A 23,683-nucleotide genomic window follows, 5' to 3' on the forward strand; every position below is an offset into this window, starting at 1 on the left:
AGCTTTTCAGGCCTATATTGTGGCTGGATATAATTTGTAGCTTCTTAACATATGAATGAGGATAGTGATAGTGAGATACTGGCTAAAGCTGCATTTGTAGTAGTGATGAACTGTTTTGTACTGTACTGGACTGTATTAACCAGTGCCCATTGATCAGTCATACAGCAAGCAGCAGCAGCAGCGACCCAACGTCCAACACCGGCACACCATGAGGACAGAAACAGAGGGCTAGGTGGGGACAGATCACCTGCGAACACATTGTTTGCTGTGATTTGACCAGCTGAGTTGCAGGTGACACCATCAGCCAGCTTGAGTCTCTGCAATGTTCTTAAACTGTTTCGTCTCGTCATGAATCACGGGTCTCAATTGGGCTTTAAAGTTCCTCAAAAGGCTTGTAGGCAGAAGCTGAGCAAAGACTACTTTATCAAATTAAATGTCACCTATACTTGAATCATAGGGCAGGTCTATCAGAAAGCTCTAATAAGACTCTCCTTTAGAATAGTCATATGAGTCATTGTGAAAGGCAGTGATGACCTGTTTTGTTATTTAGATGTCACTAGTTGGGTCTGTTGGGTTTGTTTTGTAGGAGCTTCATCAATGATAAGTCATGCTGTGTTTTATGCATTCAGTGTTAAGTGCACATAATCTCCTTCCAATACTTTAACAGTTAATTTAGTATTCCTGCCTCAACTCCATGACAAGTATGAACTAATGCTAGATATTTTTCTGCCTGTTCAAATGGTATCTCTGAGGCAGAAGGTGCTCTTTTGCATTATCCCCATTATAATCTTGGACGGGAGTTGAGTCACATTTATCAAATCCCAAGCCTGAGGCAGGGGGCTCATTGCCTCAATAAATCTAATACAGCCACTCAGGGATGTGGTGGTGGACGGCCAGGCGAGGCCAGATGGTGGAAGATCTAGCCCTCTGGTCCTCCGTTCACACTGATTCAGCCTTGCAGTCAGAAACTCTCATGGCAGCAGTCTGCTGGGATTGACAGCAGGTTTTTCAGATGCTCAGCTTGATTGTCTGACTTGAATTCTCAGACATGGCACTCTGATTAGATTTGTACAGAGATGTGATATTGCTATTGATCCGCTGATTTGGTGCGAGTACATTTGTGCAGTAAGGGTGCTTTTTCTTGCTCTTCTTTAGGCTATTTGCTGATGATAAATTGGTGGAGTACACAGTCATTTGTACGAATTTTATGAGTGGTTGTATATGCATGTATGTGCACAAAACTGTGTGGGTGTGCGTGCATGCACATGGAGCGCATTTGATTGTGAGTGGGAGTTTGTTTTTGGGAACGTCTGTGAACTCTAAGGAGATATTGCTGGATTTACCCCTGCACCTCCTCTGTTATGAGTCTCCCTGCAATGTGGTGTTCGCTGTCAGATTGACAGGCCGTTATTAAAAAATCCAACACTTGGCCGCATCTGCACTGAACTGATGAAACCAAGGTCTAGCCATATCAAAAGCAATATTAAGCACTTGTTTGGCAGTGGCATAAAATGCAATAATGTTGCACATGGAAATGACGTAACAATATTGGTCCCCCAGGTGTTGAATGAACACACTTTTGTCTTGGATTATTCTTATTTCTCTCATAAGTAAAGCCTAGTAACATGCCTTTATCCATTATGTGAAGCTCATATTTCCTATGAGGATATTAAACATACAGGCCTCGTACCAAGACAAATATGCTGAACGTGCAAAATGTAATTATGGTTTAATAGCTTTCATCTGTCATCAAGTCTTCCTCTTTAATCACGGAAGTCATTTATCTCACAGGTAGGAACAGGGCGAGGTCTATTACATATTCAAATCCCTGCACATGCAGATATATGGACATACGTGACCCTTCATCTAATAAATTAGAGCCCAAAATGGAACCCTGGGTTGCTATGGGCCATAGCTGTCAGCGGCAGAGAGCGACTGAGAGTGATTCAAATCCAAGGCTTTCCTAAAAGAAGGAGGAGAAAAAAATCTGTAAGTTGCCTGCAGAGCAGAAGAGGAATCACTTCGAGAATTATGTTGACAGTCCACTTTGCAGGGAGCGTCAACTCATCTTGTGTTCCAAAGCAGGTTCACAGGTTAAGAGGGGTTGGGGCTGAGAGTTTGATCAGACTGTAGAATGTGCTTTGGCTTCAAAGGGCAATATTGTTTGCCCTCCATTTCTCACACAGAACTACCACTGGTTAGGAATCGCAGCTTGCTTGGTTTCTTGCAAATTGGAGCATAAAATCTGTGCTTTTCCTGCTGCTGCAGTGTTGTGAACTTGCCAACAGTTGTTGTGACAGCCCCAAACTAGTAATGAAGTGATGAATGGGATGCAAACAATATGAAAACCCCACGGAAACATAATCACAGAAGGATAAAGTGATAAAGCATCAGAAAATGATCAGAAATTGGGCTAATTGTGGGGTAGGATTTCCCTGCTGATTACATTAACGTAACAAAGATAGTGAATCCACAGCCAGATACTGATAACACGTTGCAGACAAAGGCTGTAACCGTCTTGCCCAAGTCAGCTCCAGCTCACGGACAAGTGCTTGGAAATATCCAATATCTCCAATCAGAGAATATTACAGCAAATTCTATGAATTATTTTCAGATGCTGTTTGACTGGTTTGATTTCCAGATTCGTAGATGCAAAGGTGATACAGAAAAGCAAACATATTTATTTTGAACATAAATTAAAATGCTGATACAAAGACTTTCTGTATTGAGAGATTTGATTCTGTTGACATTTCATCACTGGCAGACCTGTTATTATCATCAGAAGTAGGCGTGTGTTAGACCTCGCAGTGGTCAGGCTCTCTTCAGAGCTGTAGCTGCTGTTAATCAGTGCTGGACACAGTGGAGACCAATTTGATGCGTGCTGGTGAGCTTTGAATTATTCAAAACAAACAACACAAACAATAAAGTTTCCAGAGTAAAATGAAATAAGTCACTTTCATTAAACATTTTTTCTTCGCTCTTTCCGCAGGTATCCCCAGTAATCATGGACCAGTGCGTAAGTTGAATAAGCTTTTTAAATTGGCATGCTGACTAATGGTTTCCTCCCTCAGTGATGACTAACTCTTGTTTGACTGATGAGGTTGGTGTGTGAAATTGTGCTGTACATTACCATTATCATTCATCAGTATGTTTTTCCACAGTGAAAGAATATGCATCCTAACAAGACATTAACGTTGAATTACATCTTAATATCCAACTTTAACGAATAGAAGTGAGCCAGTGCATGGTGTAAGAAAACTGCAGTTTTAATAGTGACATCATAGACTGTATAATAAAGATGGATGATTTGACAGCTCTCTAAAAGCAAAGCCAAAACATCTCAATCGCCCCCTGGTGGCTGGCTGCAGTATAAGTCGTAAACCGCGCCACCTCCATGTTAGCAGAGCAGACATGGGCCAAACTAAAACAACTATGTTAGCATCAAATACATTATTCCCGAAGATGGTTTCTGTTATTTCAGGTAGTTCTTTTCACGCTATGGTATGTTCAAGTGTTCAAGTCTGGTTTTAATTCGGTATATGATGCTTTAAAAAGGGTGTTTGAAGTCAAAACTGACAGCTGTGTGTGCCAACTGGTGTAGTCATAATGAATAGCGTCGCTTACAATGGATTGAACAGGTGTAATGGGTGGGAAGACAATACCCCAGAGATCGCCACTGCACAGACTCTGGCTTCAAATGACGTCACTGGTGCAAGATGGCAGTGCCCGTATCCATGATACTTTGGCTTAATTTTTTTTTTTTTTTTTTTACAGTGGGAGGAGGTGGAATTGCATCGTCCATCTTCATATACAGTCTATGAGTGACACTTGTCCCAAAATACTATTGAAATAAAAGAAAGTGACTTTCAAATGACCAGTATTTTCTCATCCGACAGACAAAAGTTCTTTCTTGTTTTAAGAAAAACATAAAAATGTAAAGGGACTAGAGCTGATTTTTCACATTTTATTACAAATCATACTTACTTCCTGCTAACAGTTATGCAAACCATGCTGTCCTGTTTCATATTTTGAATATATTGCTCTTCCAGGAAGTGAATGGAAACCACTGAATGAATTCAGCCTATTTTCATGTAGCATTCACCAGTGAGAAATTACCTAAATGACCATTAAGACCATTAAGCTTTTTGATTTTTATTTTAAAAACAAAAATAATGGAAATGGACCAATTTAAAATAATGGAAGCCTAAGATGTTTCCTACTTTCCAAGCACCGTTTTAAGGGAGACAATACCATAAGCCTAAGCAGCATGGTTTGCAAAATGGTAAGCAGCAGGAATATTAATGGTATTTTTTTGGTAAACAAGCTAAAACTTTAGTATGATTCAAGAATAAATGACTTGCTAGTTCATAAAATACTGTAGGAGCCCTGCATGTTTGGGCCTGTGCATCAGCAGGCACTACTGAGAATCATCTCCCTTCCACACTAGAATATTTGCTCTAAGCGCACAGACAGATATTTGCCCAAAGCCTGAGAAAAGAAAACTACTTTTTATGAAGACATGGCTCCCACCATGCATCCTTACGCATGTTGATGCCTGAAGGCGACTGTTCATACTGGATAACAAAAGCAGCTACCATATGTACGTGTCTCTGCCTTTGTCTTGTGGAAGATTCACTCATTTAAGCTGCATGCACACTATTCTACATTAGTCCATTTACTACTTCTCCAAAATACATGGCAGAAACTTTACAATAACTCTGAGGCAAATCAGCCTTTATGACTCACAGATTCTTATAAAAATTGAGAGTCTATGCATGCTGTCCCTGTGCTTTAACTACATAACAGCATGAATTATATGACAACTCAGTGTAATATATAACCTTTCCCATTTTCACACAGATCGAGCAAATGCTTCATCTCTTGGTGTTGCAAATCGTAACCAAGGTAGGCTTATAGGCTTTGTAACTTCAGCATGACATTACCAATATAGAATTGATTGCTTATTGATTCGGCAATTTGGAAAAAAAAAATGTAATGTAGAATATGCAAATAGCAGTTTGCAGTCGGTTGTTTTCCCAAAGCCCAGATGCTTTCATCCTGCATGCACACAAACACACGCTGGTCCGTACAAGGCAGACCTTTTGTTGTGAGAACACTGCAGGGAATGGACCACATGCCTCATGATCACCGAGTCCACAGCCTCCTAACCCCTTTGATCATGCCCTCTTTTTAATTACGCAGAACGCTCTCTGGGGGTGCACCCTTTCTGCCATGTTCACAAAGAAAAAAAAGGAAAGAGGAGAAGGAGAGGGAAGGAGAGAAGAGGCTCCAGGGGGGTTTATGTAGATTGATCTCCAGCTATCTCCAGCTAATCCTCGGGCCCAGATATCCTGTGTAGTGAGTGTTAAGTTGCATCTGCACCACTGCTCTCACAGCCAGAAGAAAAAAATAAAAATAAAAAAGGACTTTCAGGATTTTCACGATCAAGAGAGGGTGTTTTCTTCTCTTCCCTGGACTCACAAAGCTGGGAACCAGATGCACCAGTGTCAGAGGTGAACAGAAGCCAGTTACTGCAATGGAGTGGATAACAAACAAATCTGCTTCCCTGTGTAATCTGCATCGCTTCCATATTAAGTGTTAGAAAATACTGTCAGTCTAACCTTTAACAATGTCATGAAAAGCTTTTACAAGTCGGTGTACTGAATTTTCTGCACTTACTGTAGCAGTTTTAAATGTCCCATGACAGTAGGTGTTTTCATAAGAAAAATCCTAAAGTGCAAAAAGAGGTGACTTGTTATTAGTGGAGAGGTGACATTTTATACTGCAACAGAAGTGTCTCTGAAATAAACATAAAGAAGATATTTAGCATTTGTGATAATAGGTATTTGGGTAGTAACAGTACACAAAAGTCACGCTTCAGTGCGAGTTTGGTAAAGCAATTTGTTCGCTTTTATTTTGAACAGACAGTAGTGCCAGCGTCACAGACAGACGAAATCCTCTCGCAGAGGACTGAGGTAACATTTTGTCCACTGGCAACCTTGGTAAACTATTTTCATTTGAAAAAATAAGAAACATTTCAAACACTTGTGTATTACACTGTATGAACACTAAACAAACACTTTCTGTAAAGGCAACAGGTCACAACATGGCTATAAGACTGGAGAGCATTTCTTATGATATGAGGGAGGAGTGATTCAGTTAGCTCCACCTTGGCTTTATTTTAAAATTCAGAAACACCCTAACATTTATCAACCCAGTGATGGGCACACCTGGGTGATGCTGTTGAATGTGCATTAGCATGTTGGATGTGTTTCCATTCACATTCCTGACAACTGTGGAGCAACGCCGTGGCACTCTCCTAGACTTATACACTACTTTCTCTCCACTGCTGTTGTAGCTGACATGGAAGCTTCAGGCAGGTCTTCTAGCTCTGGTGTTTCATTGGCTCTCACCATAGTGACTGACTCACACACACTAATCCCAGCATATGCTGCTAACGGTGTATGCATAAAAGTTACCAGGTGGAACTTGCAGTAAGGAAATTTGGTTCCATATTATGTGCATTACCCCACCCAGCTGGCACTGGACGTCAACATGATGTTGGAAAGACGTTGGACTGTTACGCAAGACAAACGTTAATTTTGGTTGGAATGAAAATCGAGCTGACAATATTTTAAATGCCTAACGACATTAGAATTTCACAGTGTGTGGCGGCGTTGGTGGCTTAGTGGCAGAGCAGGCGCCCCATGTACAAGGCTGTTGCCGCAGCGGCCCAGGTTCGAATCCAGCCTGTGGCCCTTTGCTGCATGTCATCCCCCCTCTCTCTCTCCCCCTTCACGCTTACCTGTCCTGTCCAATAAAGGCAAAATGGCCAAAAAAATATCTTTAAAAAAAGAATTTCACAGTGTGTGAAGGTTAACATTATGACATTTTGCTGACGTTGGGTTTTGTTCACCATGATGCTGGCATGATGCATTTAGAAGACGTTGGATTTTAGTAACACAGCTTAAAACCAACAAAATGTCAATGCCACCTGTCATCAATATTCTAGATATAAAAAAAACCTCAAAGTCTAAATTCCAATTTAATTAGATCTCAATTTGATCTGATGGCAAATGCTTTTGCTGCACCTTTTTGACAACATCTTTTTAGAATCAGTGATTTTTGTAAAAATGAAAAAGAAAAGTAATAATTATATATGTTGCCTGTTGTGTGAACATGACGCATTCAAAGTGAACCAGTGTGGAATTCAATAATGGATATTCTGAAAGTGTTTTTAAATTATCTTAAGAAGGAGCAATACTTTAAAGGAACAGCCAGTAGTTACATGTTTTGGGAAATATGTGAATTTGATTTCCTGCCTGGCTTAGCTTAGCATAAAACATGGAGGCCTGTGGAAACAGTTAGCCTGAAAAATGCCTAGACGCACCTCTAAACCTCACTAGTAACACATTGCATCCTTTTACATGTTACAACTTCTTTTTAAGGAACACTGGGCCTCAAAGCCAATTTTCCTAGTGGCCAAAAGTTGAATTACAACTTCCACCAAGTCCGTCACATGTGATTCCATCACGCCCCAAAAAGACTTTCTCCTATAATACATCGTGAAAGAACCCTCTGTAAATCAGTGGGTACATTTTTCCAAGCACCACAAACCCTGTGAAATGACTTGTTTTACTATCAGAACATGATCCATTCAGTCTAGTGGCATTTGGAAAGTCAAGGGAGCTGAAGTGTGTGGACTTTTCTTTGTCTTTTCAGTTTTATTCATTCAGTCCAGCACCTTTTTCATTTTTTGGATGTGCGCGGCTGCTCTGTTTGTATTCACTGAAAGTCTGTGCAATGAAATAATTTTATCCCCAGTCAAGTTTGTGGCATGCTAAACTTGAAGTAGCCAGCTCGGTCAGCAGAGGTCTCTGGTATGCGTGTTCTATGGGCCCAATGGTGTCAAAGCAGTGCTGATCACGCAGATGACTTAATACACAGGAGCTGAGCGTTTTTGGCTTCATGCATCACTTTCACAGGAATGAACAAGGCCCTGCCGACAACATTGTATCTGGCACTCTTAATACATTAATGATCCGGCTGCAGTACTTTCACCATGTAACTGTTAATTCATGAGCTTTGTTGGTGCTGGTAGCTTTTTTCATCAAAGCCAAATTAGCCTGCTTCCACTCTTTTTGCTAAAGTAAGCTAAACTAACAGGCTGCAGTCTTCAGCTTCACATTTAGCAGCCACGAGTGTGAGGATATATTTCCCTTTTTTTAACTACTCCTTTAATGTAACACTCTAATCCTCTAATTCTGACTTGACAAGCATTTACTGACACGGGACTTTTGCTTGAGTGAAAGTTAAATCAGGCCCTTTCTGTCTTCAGAAGCAGTGTTTGTATTCCTGCTACTGTCAAGTGCTACTACGCAGCTGACACCTTATATTGAACCTCAGAGCCTCAAGTCATGACTAATGATGAAGCCTTCGTGTTAATATGATAACAGGAGGCATGGCTGAATGCGGGTTTCAGCTTACCCTGACACCATGGCAAAAGATATTGATCCAATGTAATTGAAGCAACACTATTCCGTCTCAGAGCATATAATTAGCTGATCCTGTATCTGAAAACTGTCTCCAGTTATAGTTAATTGCACTGGTGAATCTAAAGTTATAGAGGCTTTTTTAAAATATTAAATGAATAACTAGTATCTATAACTAATGTGTTTTTCCCCTGCATGTATTTAAATGGAGGTGCAGCTTTCTTTGTGGGGATTTTCTTGTATAAAAAAGGGGATCTTTAATACTGTAACTTCGTTTCAAGTTTCACATGACTGCAACAAAACTCATGTAATATCAGATCTGTTGCTATGAACTGAAGCATTTAAAAAGGTTGGCTATTCGATAGAAATAATTTCTACTACATAAGATCCAGATCTGTATCTAAGAGACTTCCGTCGCAGAGTATCTGAGGACATCAAGCTCTCTGAGATGAGAGGATTAGAGAACTGCCTGAGTATGTTTGGGACATAAACAGACCACTCTAAAAAGCCAATACGTCCAATATTTTAGTATCATAGCAGATGAAATAATCCAATCAACAGTGGGCTACAGAATGTGATACAGGACGACAAGACAAAATCACATTCACCTTTCAATTGCATCATGATTCCAGTCACACAAGCAGTGACATGAAATCTAATTCACCTTCCTATCTATCACTTTTGTGCTGTTGCTGTGGTGAATTTCCTCCATGTTGCTTCGTGCGACACCAAGGCCCAAGTGTGGATCTGTCATAACAGTTATACTGCTAAAATGTCACACTTCTCACACAGGTGTGAGGTGCACATATGTCTCAGAGAGAGTACACTAGTGCTTAGCCGAGACTCAAATTGCTTTATTCTCACTTGCCGCCAGCACAAGTCCAAGAGTGAGTGATGTCACACTGTTGACTCCCTTATATAAGATACAATTATATACAGAAATCATTCAAAATGCATAATGTGTATTGTATTATCTATTATTAAAGGAGCACTTTACCAGATTTACACATGAAGTTCACTGTATTCATCACAGTGTGTACTTGGAAAGCCTAATGATGTCATAACAGTTATTTCGGCGTGGTCTTAGACTGCTAATTTTAAGCAGAAAGCCTGTATTACACACTAGGTGGCATGCAGTTTGAAAAACATGGGGATGTGCCAGACAGGGACTGTCTAATGAAATAACCTACTGTGTTGCATTATGGGAAATTTGGGATCCAGCATTTTGGGGGCTTGACCTGTACTCCACACCAAGAATGATAACTATAACAATAATGATGTGAGCATCCACACTGATGTATGATAACATTCTGTAAAGCACCAAGCACGTGCTGCACGCTCCAGCTGTGTCAGCAACCTAGGAAAATGGATATTTTTTACCTTGTTACTGCTGTACGCTGCACAGAGAAACAAAAACCATTGGTTATTCATAATCGTCTCCTCAGCTCCCTCAATAATAATAATAAAACACTTACGCCTGATCCCGAGGGTGAGCCCTATTGCATCCCAGATGTCCTTCTCTTTATTAAAGGGATAGTGCACCCAAAAATGAAAATTCACCCATTATCTACTCACCCATATGCCGAGGGAGACTCAGGTGAAGTTTTCGAGTCCTCACAACACTTGCGGAGATCCCAGGGGAGAGGGGGTAGCAACAAAACTCCACCTAATGGAGGCTTATGGTGCCCCAGATTCAAACGTCCAAAAACACATAATTGAAACCACAAAATATCTCCATACTGCTTGTCTGTAGTGATCCAAGTATCCTGAAGCCCCGACATGCTTGCGCACAAGACCAGCGAAAGCACATGAACACACATGAATGCAGTGCCCATGTCTCATGGTCTCGCGCAAGCAAGCACACGTGAGCGCAGTGCACAGAGAGGCAGTTAGAGCTGCAGGCTACAATGAGGCTAAAAACAGAGTTCAAATGATGTTTTTCCAAACAACTTTTTATGTCGGGGCTTCAGGACACTTGGATCACTACGGACAAGCTATGGAGATATTTTGTGGTTTCAATTATGTGTTCTTGGACGTTTTAATCTGGGTCGCCGTAAGCCTCTATTAGGTGGAGTTTTGTTGCTACCCCTTCTCCCCTGGGATCTCCGCAAGTGTTGTGAGGACTCTAAAACTTCCCCTGAGCCTTCCTCGGCATATGGGTGAGTAGATAATGGCTGAATTTTCATTTTTGGGTGCACTATCCCTATAAGACTGATTCTTTTATAAAAGACGGGTGTATATTTTTGAATTTTAGTGATGAATCTCCACAGAGCCATGTTGAATGTGACGCTCTATAAGTTTGGATGGATTTAATTGGCTGTCAGTGTTTCTACTGTTCAGTGTTGTCACGATACCAAAATCTTTGTTTCGGTACCGATACCAATATGAATTTCGATACTTTTCGGTACTTTTTCCTAAGGAAAAGTCCTTTTGGATACAAACCTTTAGAACAATAAATAGTAAGGGTGTAACGGTACCAAAAAAAATCATGGTTCGGTAAGTACCTCGGTACGGACGTCATGGTTTGGTTGCTCAAATGTTTCACCAAGTTGGTGTTGTCTCGTGTTGTCTCCCTTTGCGAGGCAGACTTTCTCTTGCCTTTTTTCACGCGTTTGTGTGCATAAATGAATTAAATAAATTAATGAATTGAATCAATTTAAAAAGTACCGGCATTTTCCAAATGCAGTATAGTACCGTTTGGAATACTCTCGTACCGCGGTACTACTATTTTAGTACCGGTATACCGTGCAACACTATGTTCATCAAATCGCTCTGAGAGTGATCTCAACGATAACATTCGCCACTGCCATTGTCTTTATAGTTGCGGCGTGGACTCATAATCCACTTGAGTTATAATGATTATTCAAACGATATACAGTAGATATTGTTACAGTATTGTTCTTAAAGTGGACGGCCCAGAAAGGTGAGGATATATCAGGCTCTGCTGCTTTAATTTTGATGATTCTTTTTCAGATCTCTCTCTTGTAAGTCCCCAAATTCTACAGAGGTGCAATACTAAATTCCCGAGGAGCCCCTTTCAACATTCTCTCTCTTTCCACACACATTTTTGGCTTTTCATAGGAGATAATTACAATTCCTTTCCTTAATATAGCCCAAAATGACAAATCTGACTCACTGTGTTGAGTTAACGCAGACAGAGTTTCACTGACATGCTCATCTTATCTATAAGAGATAGTATCTGAAAACACCAACTTACCAACTTTTTATTATTTCACTCATACCCAGTCACTGTGTGAGATATTTTTCTGAGTGACACAGAATAATTGACTTATTTTGATTTTGACTGTATTTTGTCATGACAGCAGTGCCCTGTGGCTCCACAAAGACAACCCAGGCTTAAGCCTCGCTATCAGCAAACTAATTGGGCTACAGATGCTTTTAGAAAGACAATGGTCCTGAGGGTTTGCTGGAGGACACAGAGATTATCCTTTGGCCACAGGAAAAAAAAAGTTAATGTGTAGACTAGGCAATAGAGACTCAGCTCATCCCATGGTGATTTTTACCAAAACACAGAGCAGGTGTTTTCCATTAGCTGTAAAATGAGGAAGCTGCTTTGACATCACTGATTGGGGTGTAGCCAGAGGGCCATTAATGTTTGAACCCACTGAGGACAGGGCAGCAGCACTCTGTAATTCAGGAGTCCATTTTCACGCGTGCAAAGTTCAAGTACAGACACTTTTGCACTTGTAAGGTGTTCATTTGTTGGGCATGAGTGGACTGAGAAGAAGTCTTGGTCCTGTCAGTCTTGGACTGAGGCCGTCAGGGCCTGAGGTGCGTATCAGCTGGGTTTAAGCTTATATTGCATGTGGGGACAGGTTTGGGTTAGAGTTAGGCTTGATTATAAGCATTACAATTAAAGTATAATCAATCCTGCAATAACTTAGTCACTTGAGACTAGTGGAAACAAGTTGTGAACATAACATCGACATATTATCACTTTTAAGATAGTATTGCGGACCTGCAAACACAAATCAACATGTATTTAAGATTCAGTCTCCATTTAGCTGTTTCTGATCTCTGCCAACTCCTGAGGGAAATATCTGTCTCTTAAAGGAATACTTCATCTACAAAATTGCCATATGCATTTCCGCTAAAAAGTGAACGGAAGGTGAAATGCATCTATGCTCTCTTTAAAGTCAGAGTCCAATAGTAAAGTTGTTGTTTTTTTTAAGCAAAAATGCATGTGTTTTTGGGAAGTACTGAGCAAATGACTGGATGAATGAGACTTGGATTATACTGCACAAGCTGTGTGAGAGTTTGTAAACAGATGTTGTGATCTATCTATAACCCAACATGTTTGCCGTTTTCATGAGGCATGCGAGAAAGTTTTATTCATAAATTCAAGATAACATGGCATAACTAATTGATCTACAAATGGTCATTTTGTGGGTGAAGTTTTCCCTTAAGCTGGTAAATGCTCCACTGTTGTTCAGGAGCTCGGTGCTAACTCTTTGTCTGCATGCTGGCCACGTAGTGTAGAGTGGGTTTTTAAAGCTTTAGTTGCTTAGAACAGCTGCCTGCTGCTGCCGAAAACAATACTATCAAGCGGTCAGGGTGAACCAAAACAGAATATTTGAAGGCCAGGAAACCAAAGCTGAAAGTCACTATCAAATCTCCGAAAATCTCAAATCACAAGTGAAATCACCGAGCTCAATAGAGCTGCGGGTACCACAGAGTTAATTTAAGTATAGTAATTTGATCCTCTGTTATTAGAAAAATATTGATTATAGCCACGTTAAAGGTCCAGTATGTAGGATTTATCTATTGTCAGAAATGACACATATTCATAATTATGTTTTCATGAGTTTAGAATCACCTGAAACAAAAGCCATGGTTCCACCAACATTTCCGGTGTAGTACACTTGGAACCAAAAGTAACCCTTCAGATATTTTTTCTCTGACTCCAGCTGCTGCAAGAGACAGCAAAACATCCTTTATTTTATAGGTACAGTCTACTAATATATGTAAAACAGAGGTTACATGAGCCTCAAAACCAGCCACAACTCAGCCCTGAGCAGAGTGACTGTCTGCTATTGGCCAGTCAATGGACTGCAATGTTCACAGCTTCACCTTTTAGTACCAGATCTGTGTGCTAGGTAACCCAACAGAGGGGGGAACAAAAATAAGGACGGTACGGAACGGTTCCATTGGTACTATCCACGAGTTTTCACAGTGGAAACAAAAAAGCATACCAGGCTGAACTGAATTGTACCATACTGCTTGGTGGAGACAGGGCTTAAGAATCATTGTGTTTCATTAGGGAGTGGGTTCTCTTCCATGGACTTGTTTTTTTTCTACAGTAGCCCAGAACTGACAAATCAAATACTGGCTCGTGTTTTTGCACCGGGCATCATAGTTCTCCTCCACACAAGAGAAGTTTCAGTTCTGTAACCTCACCACTAGATGTCACTAAATCCTACACACTGGACCTTTAAGTATTAAATCCTTGATTTGCATCAGCATGCAATCCCAAAATGTGTACACAAATGTTGGGCAGAACCTGCAGTGCAGAAACTGTCGGTGGTCGTGGCTGGAAGCCATGGCATGCCAGCCTCTAATACACACATTAATAATAAAGTAATTCCAATTAAGCCCCTTTCAAAGCTGCACTACTGCCTCCAATTATGAAAATTATCATTTTTCTTGTTCGGTATTGATTTGCCCTTCAAAGTGACCTGAATGTACACAAACAGCTTATTCGTGATTTGATTTGCAGATCAGGGTCTGTTGCGTCTATTTTCTGTGCCACATCTAAATATACACATTATGATGTCATATTTTCAGCATCAGCTCAAGGTTTTTATGGATGAAAATTTGTAATCTATCTATATCATCAATTGTAAATGTCAGGTTTTGTTGTCAGTCTTTGAATGGAGGAGCAGTGGCTTCTTGCCAGACTCATTATTTTGCACCAGCGTTCAACAATCATACAGGGAGAAATCTATCATGCAATGCAGCCCCTAGAAGTGCTGCATTTTAAGTAAGGAGTTTGACTGACGAGAATAGCTGCTGTATTTGCTCTTATAATTCTATCATTATCAGTCTCTCTATAAATAGGTAAAAACACGACGAGGCTGACACACCAAACCTCTCAGGGTTTTCAAGGAAGGAAAGCAGGTTCACCAGAAGAGTAATTTGTAACACTTCATCACCGAATTATTGAAAATCCCTTATTGATGATAAAACCCTCTATCCACAGGTGGAATTTCCATTTGAAGCACATAACAGCAGCCGTGTCTGTCTGAAGGGGATGGGAATATTATTACATTAAATGCAATACCAATGCCTTTTTAATCAGTTTTGGCAGGAGCAATGATTATTTGTTGAGTTTATTCTGATGCATGAGCCACATTACCGAAAACCAAAAATGTGATTACTATTTATGCAAGGAGAGATATCCAATTACACTGAAATCTCTCGGCAAATATTACCTCTTCCAGGATTTCACCTCTGCCAGCAGAGAGGCTTCCTGGGATAATTGAGTCGTGAGTTTTTGTCTGGAAATGTGAATATTAGCTTATGTATTCGTAATCAATCTCTATCAAAACAAAGCAATGTTTGGTGGCCACTAGAACAATGCAGTCCTGGATGTAACATCATTTTCTTCTAACAGGGCCATATTGTTTGTTGTAAGGTCAACTGCAGAGAGGAAAATAAGAGCAATTGGTGAATTACTGAAAATGCGTATTTGCATATCAAAAGGTAGTGGTGGTGCAGGTGGAGCCAGGTATCCATCCCCCTGCCTTCTCCTCTTTCTGTTCTTTGAGTGTCACCGTGCCAGAGGGAAGCAAAATTTAATCTCCTGTCCTGCACAGGGGGGGCTGTTTCACAATACTCTGGCATCCTTTGATTCACTAATCATTAATTTCACCTCATCACTGCCATGGATTGTTTGCTCTTTTGTTTTGCCAGGATTATTTGCTCTAAAGTCCCTTTGGTGCTCCTAAAAATATCCATAAACCCAGAAAATGTCTGTCTGTGTTCTTTTGTCATGAACAATCATTCATGGAGAGGGTTGACACAGGCTGTGGGCTGCATTCTAGTATTCATACAGTACGTGCCCTGGTTATCTGTCTCCTCTTCCTCTGCGCACTCCTCCACAAAAGTCCTTGGCTTCACCCTCCCTAATGTGTCAGCTGTGCTCTAAGGACACAGAGCGATGCAGACAGGACAAGAAGAGGCAGCTTGTGCCCTGTGAACTTGCCTGTTGATGTTCTCTGCCGCCCTATCGCTGAGTGATCTATTAATCACCCCTTCCTGTCTCCCCCTGCCCTTTTTGCTTTGTCTCCGCAGCTCGGGTGTGTGACAACGCGATGCTGCGCTGTCAGAACGGTGGCACTTGCCACCACCATCAGCGGTGCCATTGTTCCCCCGGCTTCACGGGCGTCCTGTGCGAGAGAGTTCGCTGCCAGGGCCCCGGGGAGTGTGATGACCAATTGTCTGGACGGGCCTCCTTCCATCATCCCCCCATCAGCCGCCAGCTCACTCTTACCCTTGTAGTGCTCCCGCTATTGATTGTTTCCCTTTGCTGAGAGACCTGAACGGCCTCCCACCCCTCAACCAAAACCCTAAGACCACATATGTTGAGACTGAACTCTCAACCTTAAGGACATAAAGGACAAAGGATGTGTGGACAATGTGCTCAGCATACAATATAAGCAACTCTTTTGTATATCCAAGGCCACAGTGGTGTTACTAGGTGCAACAGGTTGTGCACTGATCTGTTATACTGAATGCTAGATGGATTTATGAAAGGCTTGTTGAAGTCACTGCTGTCTTATAATGTCACAGAGAGAGCGGTTGGAGCAGTTGCTTTGTGATAATGTCATTGGCTGATACTTCGTTAAAGGCAGACTGGAGACTCAGATAGAGCTACCCACACTCTGAGAGCAAACTGTACAAAACTAGACACATGATTTCTAAGTATCATCTGAAGTTATTAAAAAATAATAATGTGGACGGGGACATCTTAAAACATCTTGCCTCACTGCCTCCCTCCTTACTTGCTTCTCTTCTTTCCTCACTCTTCCCCTTTCCCTTCACCCTCTCCTCCCTGTGCTTTGGTGACTCTGGTGATTTTACTTTGCTGAAGGGTGTCTGTTGTTTTGCCAAATGCTGCACATGTATTATTATCAAGCCCCTCTACAAGTACCAATCTAGTCCTTCTTCTTTTTTCTTTCTTCAGAGGCTTTGTAGTCATGCTTGAGCTCACCTGTACGGGGGGGAAAAAAGTTGTAACATACTGTAACTGTATTTAATTTTTGTATAAAACAGATATTTTCATGACTACGCAAAACAAAAAAATGTATTACTTGTTTTCTATTGCTGCCGACCTGTCCTAGATGTGGACTATGAGTGCGCAAAGAGTTTGGTTGTATTATTTCTTTGCTTGTGTGGCACGTGGTTCTCTTCATTTGAGAGCTGCTGTCAAAACTATGTTTACATACACACTTACACAATACACTTCCACCAAAGGGAAAAAGAAAAACATGTCTCTGTCTTGTTGTTGAACAGTAGTAATTTTATTAAGTAGTGACATGACATTTGAGACAAGATGTGTCGAGTGAAACAGTGTATTGTTTGTAGATAAGTACAAGCCAGTGACAATAGCTGAATGTCATTTTGAAGGATTTTTTTGAAAGCTATCGATGCCAATCGTTGACCTGTTCACTGAAGCAACAGTTGCTGGTAGCAATATATCAGTCAACAAATGAATCCCTATATGACTACAGCTGTTTTTTTTTCTAATGTGTTGTAACCATCCTTGTTGTGCTCATGAAACATGGGAGAATCAGAAGAATCTCAAGCCAAAATCCCATCTGCTTTATGTAAATTTAACAAGAAGACATGGGGGTGGGGGGACTGCACGGCTGTCGCAGAGGTTGTCCAGCTCAAATCTGTAATCAAATCTAATCCTTGAATCAAATGGAAAGAGGGGAAGGTTTTCTGAGCTGGTACGGTTCAAAGCCTGCATCCTGCTGCGGGAGCCTATGAGAAGCGACACGTTCAGGAAATGAGCTTTAATTCATGGAGGGTCAATGAATAGAAATGAAGTCACATCCCACTGGGTGACATACTGAGCACCAAGACCAATTTCATTTGAGAGATTAATTTTCTTACCGAGGTTGTCATGAAACACCTAATTGTGTTAGAGTCTACTGTAAGTGCCTCTCATTAAATGACACTGTCGATGAAAAGAGTAGCGAATGCCTTTTTTGACAGAGACTCATGCTTTGGAAAGCAGCTTTTGGAGACGAGGATGAGGTACTTGAAATGGGTTAAAACACTGTGTGAAAGAACCCGCGGGGAGGAGTGGATGTTATTTATTTAGTAAAGCAAATATTACATTTTTGGAAGGGAGAAAGAAAAGCTCATGGTCACTGTAAATCTGCTCAGGAGGAAAAAAAGAAGCAACTTTGTGCATGCCAATTAATTTAAATAAGAAAATAAAGGAATAACATCCTTGAAGAATTTACCATTTGCTAAACTTTTTCTCAAGACAGCAATTCCTCCATTATAGGCTAGCAACCATATAAATGCACAGCTCCTCCTACAAGCTTTTTAAATTTCTAATCAGTTGAAGTAGCATTAGGCTGCATTAAAGCTAAAAAATGACTTTTGCCATATTTGCTGAAATGGTCACTATATTCACACAGCACTGAATGCCAACTCTATTGACTTGTAGCAATTCTAATGGCCTTACCACACGTGAACAAAAACAGCCAATCAGAGCCGAGGAGTCTCTAATGCAGCTGTCAATCATGTCAATCGCTCCATGAACTGCAGTCAAAGTAGGCACCACTGATCAAATATCATTCAAAATTCTCAAATGTTTTAAGAAACATATTTTAGTGTACTGTTTAGCTGTAAAATGAGAACGTTTGTGATCTGACCGCCATGTTGGATACAGTCGATCAAAGCACCAAGCACCGCCCACCAGCTAGACCAGCTTTTTCATTTTACAGCTAAACAGTACACTAAAATATATTTCTGAAAATATTTGAGTAACAGAATCTTGATTCATATTTGATCAGCACTTCCTAATTTGACAGTTTGATCACATAATGAGAAGTGATTGACATGTCTGACAGCTGCATTAGAGACTCCTTGTGACAGTGGCTCGTCTTGTGTGAGCAGTGGTTGATTCTAGCGAATGCTACTAGAAGCAGTAAGGAGAAGGAGGAACGCTGCTTTTCAGGATTATTTGTCTTGTGTAGTTATTTTCCTAAAAGGTATCAACTGTAGCTTTAAGGGTGATTATATAGATTTTTTGTAGCTTTTCCAAACTAAAAATACAAGAGCAAAAGTCTAAGAGATTAATTAAACACTGTTTATCTGCTCTAACATAAGCTGCAAACGTTAGCATGTCCAGCTAACTACCTACTAACCTAGCATAGCTCCAAGACCAAAAAGGCTTCAATACTTTGTGGGGATAGAGGTTGCATTGAATATATGTGTCCTGTTCTTTATTGGATTTGGATAAATTTACACCCAATATAACCAAACGTGTTGCCAAAGATAAAGTTATATTTGCAAAAGTCCTTTATCTAAAAGCTTTTCCTCTTGAAGTGAAATGCACTGCTTGAAAATACAAAGAGTAAAACATACAACTTCTGTCATGCTTGTAAAAATATGTAAGCTGGCCATAGCAGCCACACAGCTTATCATACTTGTAATATAATACTAGGACTAACTATCTCTACTCTGCAATACAAGAACAATGCTGTGTCTTTATTTCCATTTCATCCACATGGACAAACTGGTCATGATGCTGGCTTTCTGCACATCATGTGTGTAGCCATTGAGTTCACATTCAGTGCAGGGTTCTCCTTTTAAAACAAGTCCGTTGGAAAATATAAGGAGTCAGCTAGAGACGGGACTCCCTAAACACAGTATTTCACCTGATGGGTGTGGTTTTGCAGGACGCAGCAGTGCATGCTTCAGCGAGCTCCGGGACCGTCTCACCCTGTGCTCTGATTGCATGTTCGTACTCTGTATGAAAACCTGAGCGCACCTTTGTAAGAATTCAAAACAAAAATCCTGGATTCATTTGGTTTGATGAAAATGAGAAGTTGGACTGAGTGGCAAAGTATAGGTTAGTTCTATTTTTATAGTTGGGGCAATAAGGCAAACTCAACTGAATAATAAACACATAGAAAATCAGATCTATTTGTTTGATGCATGTATGCATGAAGGCATACAGAATACACTATTCATGGTTTTTCTATCATTTATATGGTCTCACACGTATGTAGGCTTAGATGAAAATTCAAAGTCTGCCTTGTAGGCTTATTTGGTCAGTGCATTTCTTGGTGCAAGACACTAACCTTACACTGATATCACAATACAGACCCCCCCCCCATCTGAGGAGATTATTGTTGTTGGATATAATTTCGTCCATCTAAATGTCAAAATATATTCGCACTATCTAGTTGAACATATTTTCCGTATAACGTAATGATGGTCAATTTGAGAATTTAGCAGCCAGTTAAAAGGTGTTTGAAAATCCACAGGGAGGTCTAACACTAGTCACGGTTGCAGCCGTGCCAGCAGTACAAGGAGCATAAATCTAGGAGTATCTTGTTGATCACAAAAAAATAAAAATAAAAATCATCTCTGAAGTCACAGTTTGATGTCAGGTCTCCTGTAGGTTTTTACCTCCAGGCGGGTTGAGGCAGAGTCTAGGCTAATAAACAACTTTTTAGGTTATGGTTTCGTGGTTTATCAAAAAAAGTGCCAAGACGACCCAAAGCAAGCAAGTGAAAACAGCATCAGGCACACAACAGTCCGTGTGACGTGTGATGTAAGACACTGCTAATGTTAGCTTAAACAGCTAGCTTGCTATGGTGAAGAAAACCACCAGCAATTGTTGTCATTACAGTCGAAAACAAAAAGACAATCAAGGACCCCATGATTGCTTCAAAGTTGAGCAGGAATTTCAATTTTAAATTTGTCTTGGTCATCATTTTAAACTTTGAGAACAGAAAGCTTGATAGGCGTACCAACAGTAACTAAGGGGGATGGGGGCTTAGCGAAAGGTCAGCTGTTCTTTCAAGCTTGTAGATGTGACTAAAACTGACCAATAACTATCCTCTATCCCCAAATACAGTCAGAACATTACAATTACATTGCCTTCTGTGACTTAATAGTGTTCTTCAAGGTTCCTGTGTCCGAACTGGCTCTGCAAAATGTGAAGTGGCACTCTTGGGACTCTTTGTGGCGACAGTTGGAGGAAACAAAGCTTTAGAGCAGTGTTTAAGGGCCAGTGTGTGTGTGTGTGTGTGTGTGTGAGAGAGAGAAAGACAATTACCTTTATGACATGTTAGTGCAATAAAAATGGTGTTTTATGACACTTGCTCCTGGCTTTGGGCTGTATTTAGCTATTAGCACAGAAAAGTTTTAAGGTTAAATCCAAGTCTCTTGTACTTAAATGCAGATGGCACAAAGTGCTGATGAACAACTGGGCTGAGACCATTGCTCTGCCTCTACAGCAAGTGCATCACACTGACATTCTCAGCCAGGGAAGGAAAATGAGCACCATAGATCCTCTACATGGCCTGCTTACTGCTGAACTATCATGGGCATGGAAATATATAAAGTAACCTCCTCTTTTTTAACACCTGATTTAGAGACAGAAAAAGTTGTGGTAACTCCAACTTGTTATTAAACATTTTCATACATATACTTTATAATACTACCATACATAGCTAAACAAAAATGCTGACATTTGAACCTATATATGGCAGCAGTGGAACATTTTATGATAATGATTTTTTTCTGGTACAATTCTGGTGTGCAGCATGAGGCTTTTTTTTTTCAGGGGTCAGAATTCACTGCACAAAGAAAAGACCTGAGGATTTTGTTCGCTAGTTATGTTCCCCACTGTTCCGTGTCACAGCAACGCCTTGTCCTTCCTCCTTTCACTTCTAAGACTCAGGAGGGGGTATTAGAAGGACATTTTTAGACACGAGCAGTCCTTGTGTTCTGCCGCTGTCAGCACTGGTGGCACCAACAGAAAGTTACATAACATAAGACAAGGGGTATTCAGTATCTAGGAAAGAAGAGGCTCAGCAACATGACTGGAGCACTCAGCTTATTAGCAATCCAATATCCATATTCAGCTCATCAATGACACTCTTTGAAATGCCCAGCGGTAGAACTCAAACACAGTCTCATGCCTGCTCAGGGATAGAAGGCTGAACTTCTGTCAATACCACTACTGCATGCATTTTTCCAAACCATTTCAAATGCTTGTGCTGAAATGGGAATGGACAGCCTGATTCACATTTCCTCCCATAGCTCTTTTCAAATCAAAGAGTTATAAATAAAGTACAGCTATTGTTTAAATCATGACACATACGTACAGTAGTTTTCAGTTCACAATTCAAGTTAGATGTTGTGGGTCCTTATATTTCTCGCAATCATAGCATTGTGTTTCTAACAATAAGTTGTCCTTGACCCGTCACTGAGCAAGCTTCAGCTGCTGGCCCAACTGTCAAGGTAACAAAAGAAATGAAACTATAAGTGTGGCTCCATATGGAGAGTTGCAGTTTCCACAAAGATCTCCTCTTCCTTTGAGCAGCAGCGGCAGCACTATTCTCATAGAGCGAAAGCTGCCTGCTGCCTGACAATGGAAGTTATTTTATATATTTATTTATTTTCTTGTCAGTCTGTTTGTTTGTTCAGAAAGTTTTGTTGCGGAAGATATCCACCATTTGAAGAAAAGTTATACCTGGTCTTGCAAAACGATTGCGAGCACCGCATGAAACTAATTACTGTACAGTACATACTTAAGGTGGTGAGGAAATGATGGCATTTCTTAACAGTTTTTTTTTTTTACATTCTGGAATGAAAATTTAGTTGTTGTTTTTTTATTATCCTGTTGTTACAGTCTCTTTTTTATGTGTACGTGCAAATTTACCAGTGGATGAGGCAGCACACCAAATAAGCTACGACAGTTTTCCCTTCACTTCTCAGTTCATTCAAGGGACAACATTGTCAAGTCTACTTAGTATTGAATAGGGGTCTAAATCACCAGTTTCATTATTATACGGTATTATATCGATTCTTTGGACAATACAATATTTGCTGACATTAAAAAGTCTGCCACAATATGATTTCAATTCGATGTGATTAAGGGGCCTGTGATCAATATGAGATAATATTATCTGCACATTTAACACAATCCTTTCTTTTTAACTTTTGGACATAAAAGATAAAAACAACACAATAATAATAAGTGCAGTACAGCTGACTTTAAATTGACTCCACTAACACATATCAAACAGCACATGGATATGTTAACCTTTCTGTCAGAGAGCCCTTTCTAGAAGAAATCCTCTCATCTTAACCCAAACCATCATTTTTTCATAAGACTTCAATAACTTTAGCCTCATCGTCTCATGGCTGCTGGTCGTCCACCCACTGCTGTTTGATGGTGAGACAGAATTTCAAAATAAAGGCGATGATATGGATAAATGTTTTCACTTTGCATCAATTATATTAAGCTGCTGATCACTGAATCGATAAATCGATCCAGATTGATGGATCGTTACACTCCTAGTACTGACTCAAGGCACTAATTCGATGGACATTGTCTGCACGTTAACTTTGGCATGGCGTTTCCATTGAAATAAACTGATTCACCTGCAATATTTTGTCCTTTGAAATGCAAGGTTATATTAAAAAGGTGCAGAGAAGTGCAAAGAAGCTGCCCAAGGAGAAATCTGTGATGCAGGGTAGATGTATACACCTTTTTACATAGCACATATATCATCTTCTAAGTGCACTGTTTTTAATTAGAAAATAAACCAATATAAAATCAGGGGTCAAACTCAACAGGGGCGAAAAAGGTGAACCATATATGTCAAGAGGCAACCCCCGCAACCACTTGGTTGGATTGCCAGTTGGTTTCAGCATGAGGATATGGGGAAAATCTCACCCTAGAATTAATGTAATCTTACTGCTATAAAAGTAATGCAAGAGGGTACTTAGAGAACATAAACAAGAGAGTTAAGAGAGCTCAGAGCCCCTTTCTCAGGCGACATCATTATACTAGTGTAACAAGCCTTCTGTTTAACTACATCATAGGTGTCGTTGCCTATATTTTTTTCTTTTATTTTGAAGGCCATAATTCTTACTCTAAGAGTTAAGATACCTAAAATACTGGT

At 40.3% G+C, this 23,683-nt stretch overlaps 1 protein-coding gene across 3 annotated transcripts in view; it reads left to right on the forward strand.

Annotated features, from left to right (window-relative positions):
• LOC126383250 (netrin-G1-like) overlaps positions 1–16,199 on the forward strand; it is an 83,523-nt gene extending 67,324 nt beyond the window's left edge. For 2 of the 3 annotated variants that reach the window (XM_050033752.1, XM_050033753.1), the window contains exons 5-7: positions 2,990–3,016; positions 4,861–4,905; positions 15,807–16,199. In XM_050033752.1, coding sequence (XP_049889709.1) covers positions 2,990–3,016; positions 4,861–4,905; positions 15,807–16,045 — 311 coding nt within the window. In that variant the 3' untranslated portion in view covers positions 16,046–16,199. The remainder of the gene's footprint in view (positions 1–2,989; positions 3,017–4,860; positions 4,906–15,806) is intronic. The other variant, XM_050033754.1, reaches the window with a different exon arrangement.
• The last annotated feature ends 7,484 nt before the right edge of the window (positions 16,200–23,683 follow it).

The sequence above is a fragment of the Epinephelus moara genome, chromosome 21 (genome assembly GCF_006386435.1).
Source record: "Epinephelus moara isolate mb chromosome 21, YSFRI_EMoa_1.0, whole genome shotgun sequence".
In the NCBI taxonomy this organism is placed as follows: domain Eukaryota; kingdom Metazoa; phylum Chordata; class Actinopteri; order Perciformes; family Serranidae; genus Epinephelus; species Epinephelus moara.